Source organism: Sinocyclocheilus anshuiensis, unplaced genomic scaffold, assembly GCF_001515605.1.
Source record: "Sinocyclocheilus anshuiensis isolate Anshui unplaced genomic scaffold, SAMN03320099.WGS_v1.1 scaffold1522, whole genome shotgun sequence".
Taxonomy (NCBI): Eukaryota; Metazoa; Chordata; class Actinopteri; order Cypriniformes; family Cyprinidae; genus Sinocyclocheilus; species Sinocyclocheilus anshuiensis.
The window spans coordinates 340,341-347,160 of record NW_015546143.1 but is presented as its reverse complement, the minus strand read 5'-3'; the positions used below and the strand labels follow the sequence as shown (position 1 = coordinate 347,160).

At 37.1% G+C, this 6,820-nt stretch overlaps 1 protein-coding gene across 1 annotated transcript in view; it reads left to right on the top strand.

Moving 5' to 3' along the window:
* Positions 1–6,820, top strand: part of LOC107701211 (regulatory-associated protein of mTOR) — a 312,842-nt gene that overhangs the window by 217,952 nt on the left and 88,070 nt on the right. Inside the window, exons 12-13 of the mRNA XM_016503169.1 lie at positions 1,109–1,184; positions 4,393–4,494. Coding sequence (XP_016358655.1) covers positions 1,109–1,184; positions 4,393–4,494 — 178 coding nt within the window. The remainder of the gene's footprint in view (positions 1–1,108; positions 1,185–4,392; positions 4,495–6,820) is intronic.

Genomic DNA, 6,820 nt, shown 5'->3' with positions numbered 1-6,820 from the left:
TCGTAATTTAAGCAAAGTGTAGGACTAAATCTTAAGTGTCAGTCTTAGAGTTGATTCACGACACTTTGTTGTGCCACAAACAGGATTTTGGATGACGAAACACGCATGGACCAATCACTGAATAGATTTCCTTATTTAAGAATATTCTCAGATAAATTCACATTGAATGGTTAAATTCCTAATAGGAGTTTACATTCAACACACATTTGACAATAAAGAATTTTCAAGAGAATACATTATGGTAAGGAAACGAATTGTCATCACAACCTTCAATTTAGGGCTGTGACGGTAGACGATAGTATCGTGTATCAACGATAGTCAGAGATATCGCCTGTGGCTGATTTCTTTGACGACAGCAAGACGATTATTATTATTATTATTCGTCAAAAATATAGGCGCCTATCTTTAGTGATGCAGCGCAGAGAGAAACTTGCCGCGGCGCGGGTGGTGAGTAGCCGGGATCAGCTCCGGTGGACGTGTCGGAGCCGTAACGCGCTGCAGACATGTGCAGTGTAAATAAGGGCTAAGAGATTTATTCATGATACAGTGTAGGTAGCTTCACTGATTATAACGGGAGTGTTTTTAAAGAGCATAATACTCGCGCTAGACTGAAGTCAGTTATGATGTTCTATGGTAATGTAAATATTCTTTGCTTGTTTCTGTTTGAATAACTGAGGAAATGTAACTGTTTTATTAACAAACCTCATTGGTTCTTTAGCATCAAGAAACCACATATGAGCTTCTGTTTACCACATTTGATATGTTCTATGTTTGATATATGATATATCAATGTTTATCTGTGAACATATGACTAAATTAAATGCATATTTGCATATTGGCTTGCAATGGAGGGACATAAATCTTTCATGTTTCATTAAAAACATTTGTGTTTTTTGAAAATGAACAATATGAGGGTAAGTGAGGGAGAGTAAATAATGACAGAATTCTCATTTTTGGGTGAACTAACCCTTTAAGTGGAGGAGTGAAATAATATGTCTCAAAGATTTCAAACAAGTAAATTTCATTTGGTCAGTGCCTAAAATCTCACAGCAAGAAACATGAGTGTAAGATTGACTAATGTGACATCTTTGTGTGTGTGTGTGCGCAGGCAAGCGTGGGACCTTGCGGTGGACATCTGCCTCTCCCAGCTTCCCACCATCATCGAGGAGGGTACAGCTTTCAGGGTGAGCATGACTGATACTGCCTCTGTGTGACGATCAGACAGAGAGAGGCTATGTCATGATCAGTTATTCAGGGTCTTCTAAAGCTATTATTCCTTTGACTCAAATTAGCACTGCAATCCTACTTATGATTTCAGTTCAGTTGTAGAATCTCTAATCATACTCAAAGTGATTTGTATATTTGACCTCAGTAGTTATTGAATTTGATCTGGTTCCATGACACAACCAAAGCAAAAGATACTGAATGTCGGGGGTACTTTCAAACCTGTTTTTCCCTCATGAAGCCCATGTCTGAAAGTGTCAGGGACACATGTTCTAACTGCTGAGCCCCTGACTGTTTTATTTACTATTTTTTTTCCACCTTTTTTTTTATTTTGTGCTCAGTTTTACTGGATATGAGGTGCATTTCTTGTTGTTTCTGATATGCACTTCTGCTATAACAGCTGAATTTTTCTTCTGGGATCTGTAAAGTGTTATCTAATGAACTGACTTTTGTGACTTTCAGAGATTTGTGAATCAGTGTCTGTCTTTTGTGATGGTTGCAGTGACCTTGATTTCTCAACCTGATGTGATTTGTCTTTAGTGTAAAAGATGCTGTTTCTGCTAACACACAAACACCCATATTGCTGTTCTCAGGATCTTAAAAGAGTGTTTGAAAGACTGAAATTTAGTTATGTAACAGTGCTGGGACCAAACAAATAATCTCTCACATTCACCCCCTGTATTCAATCATTTGTATATGCTTATATTTGTGTGTGTATGTGTCTGTGTGCTATAGAAAAGTAAGATTATTAGAATTAGAGAGCTGCTTATGTCATGTTATTTCATACTTAGGGGACTTTCACACTGAGCATGTATGCTGTGGTACGAATCAGAGTGCGATTGTTCCTGACGCCCCCTGCAGCATTGGTCTGATTTCACACTCATTTGCTTTTGTCTTACTTTATTACAAACGTGCACATGATAGAACACACAACATTGGTGTTTTTTTTGTTTTTTGTTTTTTTTTTGCTTTATGCGCAGCATGATGCAAGGACACTTGCATCTACTGTATTTGCATCGCATGAACGTGGCTTTCTGCAGCTTAAACTCTGATGACATCATCATCATCAGCTAAAATGCAATTTCTGAACAGGTGCACACCCGAATCCGTTGCTTTCACATTCACGCACCACAGTTCCAGAACAACCAAACTCAGACCACCACTTACAGGTAGTCTCCAGTTTGGCACTCCCGGGTCCGCATGACACCTTTCACATTACCAGTTTTTCATACAAACCATACCCTGTTTGAACTAAACTGCCAGTGTGAAAGTCACCTAAAAGTGTGTGGTACAGGGGGAAGAGTGACAGCTACTTGTTGAGAGTTGTGCCAAATTACACAAAACCACTGTGCATCAAATGGTTAGTGGCAGACACCCCTTTGAATAATCACACATACTATGCTATGATATGCTTATATTCCAGAAACTGTACATTAAGTTAAAGGAATATTTCATTCCAAAAATGAAAATTAGTAACAAAAAAAAAAGTGCTTATCCTCAGGCCATCCAAGATGTAGATGAGTTTGTTTCATTATCTGAATAGATATGAAGAAATTTAGCATTACATCACTTGCTCAACGATGGATCCTCTGCAATGAATGGGTGCTGTCAGAATAAGAATTCAAACAGCTGATAAAAGCATCACGTGTGAAGTAAAAAACAAATCCATCATTAAGGCATTTTAACTTTAAACCGTCGCTTCAGGAAAAAGTCCTTCCTCTGTTGTCCTCTCAGAACAAAATCCACCAACATATTTGTTTAGAACTGTTTTTGAACGATTTTGCTTGTAATCATTGCTTGGTCTGTGCAGATTTCTCTTCTGATTCAGATGAGATTACTTTTGAACTGGAGAAAGCAATATTATAGATTGAAGACTCATATTTTAGCAAACAGCGTAAAACAGAGGTTTGAAGTTAAAAACATCTTAATGACAAAATTTGTTTAATTTATTACAAATGCACAGCCCTCCGCTTCACGAGGTCTTAATTGATTGACTGGAGTCACAAGGATTACTTGCGGATTATTGTGGTGCTTTATTAGCTGTTTGAACTCCCATTCTGACAGCACACATTCACTGCAGAGGATCCACTGGTGAGCAAGTGATGTAATGCTAAATTAATCCAAGTCTTTTCCAATAAAGAAACAAACTCATTTGCATCTTGGATGGCCTGAGGCTGAGTCAATTTTCAGTTTTGGGTGAAATATTCCTTTAATATGCACATAATTTTTAAATTTAGGTTAGTATTCTGGTTAAGCCATAATTATACAAATTAAAAAATTGCATGCTTTAGAGCTACTTTAATATTCCTGGATAATCTAATAAACTAAATTTAGACATTTTTAATTATTTTCCTATGCTGTTTTATGCTCTTTTTCAAATACCAAATATGCATTTATTATGGTTCATTTCTGTTTTAAATAGTAATTTTATCTGATTACCAATTCTCATTCATGACTTTAATACACCAGAGTGTATTAATTACAAAATACTGTATTGGTCCTGAGAAATATAACACTGTTAAATGTTTGTCTCTTCCAAAATGTTTCTTCTTTTCCCTAACTGTATGTAATATCACTCTGAATTTCCTTTGTTTGGACATCCACATATATAAATGAATGTTAAATTACGGTGAATACATGACCTAAAATTTATTTATATAGATATGTACTGTCTTGTTCAGATTTCTAAAAAATAAAAAATATATATTGGCTTAATCTGGTTATGATGATTGAATTAGTGCTTACGTAATTGTAAAGTCACCAAATTCTCCAAATTAATATTGGAATATTATTGTGCATGTAATCACTGAGAGGCAGAGGGTAGCCTGGATTTATGTTTCTTGTTTCGTAATGTAAATAAATGTAAAAACACCCAAAGAATACATACAAATTCAAGACCCATCTGACTATTTACATTCACACAGAAAGTGAACAGACTCATTTGAGATGGGCAAGGTGATTAATAAAGTGGGGGCAGGAGAGAAAGTGTTATGCAAAACTTATATAATTCGACTGCGATCAGTACAGCCGTCTTGATCAGTTATGTACACAGTTTTTGTCTGATTTAACAAAGTGCTCTTCCACTTAAACCTTGTGAGTATCAGTGCTCACTACATTTGTGTGTGTGTTTTCTTTTCTGTGTCTCACAATTTGTTTGTATATCCACAGCATAGTCCATTCTTTGCTGAGCAACTGACAGCCTTTCAAGTGTGGCTGACAATGGGCGTGGAGAACAGAAACCCACCAGAGCAGCTGCCCATCGTCCTGCAGGTAACTTACATCAAAAATTTTCTCGAAAGTTATATTTCAAAATCTAGTGAATTGCGTGCCTAGAAAGCATTTTTAGTGAAAATAGGCACACTGCTGACATGGGGCCCTATTTTAATATTCTAAGCACATGGTCTGAAGCACATGGTGCAGGTGCACTCAGGGTGTGTCTGAATCCACTTTTGCTAGTTTAAAGGTGCACTTGTGTATTGTGCTGCCAAGCTTATACAGTGACAGTATTTAAGACACTGGTAACAGACAATTGCGCTTATCAACCACATAGGGGAATCGTGAGCAGAAGTCACATGGTGTTGCTTTAAACTAGCAAAAGTGGATTCGGGCACGCCCTAAGTGCACTTCCGCCGTGCACTTTAGACCATGCGCTTAGATCGTTAAAACATCCCTCGTTTTCAGACCATCATGCCCATGGGTGAACAGATGGGTGCAAGTGCATTTGCTATTTAAACAACGTGGCGCTGGACGTGAAAATGATAACTGCGTTGCACTGAAACTAGCAAAAAAACACTTGTGTAACGCCTGGTGTCGCATTGCACCGGGTGTATGATGAAGCCCATTAATTCATTTCCAAAAGATTGGCAGCAACATAATTCTGCTAAATTCAAAGACAGCGTTGCATTTTTGCTTGACAGAGGTGACAACCTCAGAATGCAATAATTGAAAATATTTGTCCAAAATGGCAGATGAGTTGAGAGAAATATTGATTGAATACATTTAATTCAATAGTAAAATATAGTGTACAGTGATCAATGTATCTATTTTAAGTGGTCAATCTCAAGCATAAGCTATTGTATGTCAATCATAAACATAATTACTGTAAAATATTGTTCAATTTTATTATTAGTTATGGTTATATTATATTATATTTCTCAAAACGCATGAATAAAGACTCGAGGCTCGTACACTTTCCATTATAAAATGACCCTGAATGTGTAAATTTGATCAGATTTGGACTCAAGTTTTAAGTCTATGGAACAAAAATGTGCAAAATATATGTACGTGTAACTTATAATGTGATATAGAGATTAGATTTTTGTTCAGGAAGAGTTAGGATCTTCCTGAGTCAAGATATTGAGGTTTCCATAAATTGTTTGTGGCAATAACACAAACGCAGTCACAGTGGTTTAACAAAGTAAAAAAAAAAAAAAGGATCTGCAATATCAATATATTGAGGTAATCAAATTAAATGGACCCTTTTAGCATAAAACACTGAAAGTGTTTATTAAGTAAGGAATAATTGACTCCGGGCCGTTGAATTATTAGAAAAATAATGCGTCGTGGCCGTTACACCTCGGATGTGCATTATGTTTCTAATAATTCAACGGCCCGGAGTCAATTATTCCACTTATACTACGGATGCCACACCTCAAGACATTGATCAGATGATATATTTCAAGGCATTCGTCCGGTTTTTGTACTTAAAACGCTATTGTGAGTAGGATTAATTTCTTCCGCATCTCATCCAACGCCTTCGTTGCTAATTCCAAAACACCATTTTAGGCCTAGTAACGGAGGCTTGAGTCGTTGATAGCAGACTAATGCAGATATTAATTAAGTTATTAGACAGACAGAGAGAAAGAGAGAGCCCAACTAAGCAAGCCAGAGGCGACAGCGGCAAGGAACCAAAACTCCATCGTTGACGGAATGGAGAAAAAACCTTGGGAAAAACCAAGCCCAGTCGGGGGGCCAGTTCTCTTCTGAATTCCAAGTTCAATTCCAGGCTGCAGCAAAGTCACATTGTGCAGAGGACTCAGATCCGGGTGACTGCAGTGACCATCTGATCTGGATACAGACTGGATCTGGTGGCTACGGTGACCTTGGAATAAGAAAGAAATTGACTAATATTAGCGTAGATGCCATTCTTCTAACGATGTAGCAAGTACATCGGGTGTTATGGGAAGTGTTCCTGGTTCCGGTTGTCCTATTTAATGCAGCCTAACAATACTTCAACGGATTTGAGTAATAGAAATGTGTAAGTGAGTTATGTGTAAGCCAGGTTTACTCTTGCGTAAGCCAAGAGATGGGTCTTTAATCTAGATTTAAACTGACATTTAGGTGTTAGTTTAATGTTTGGTAGGTTATTCCAGAGTTTTGGTGCTAAATAGGAAAAGGATCTGCCACCTGCAGTTGATTTTGATATTCTAGGCATTATCAAATAGTTTTGTTTCATTATCAAAAGAGTTTTGAGAATGCAGCGTACGTGGAGGACTATAATGCAATAAGGACTCGTTCAAATACTGAGGTGCTAAACCACTCAGGGCTTTATAAGTAATAAGCAAGATTTTAAAATCTATACGATGTTTAATAGGGA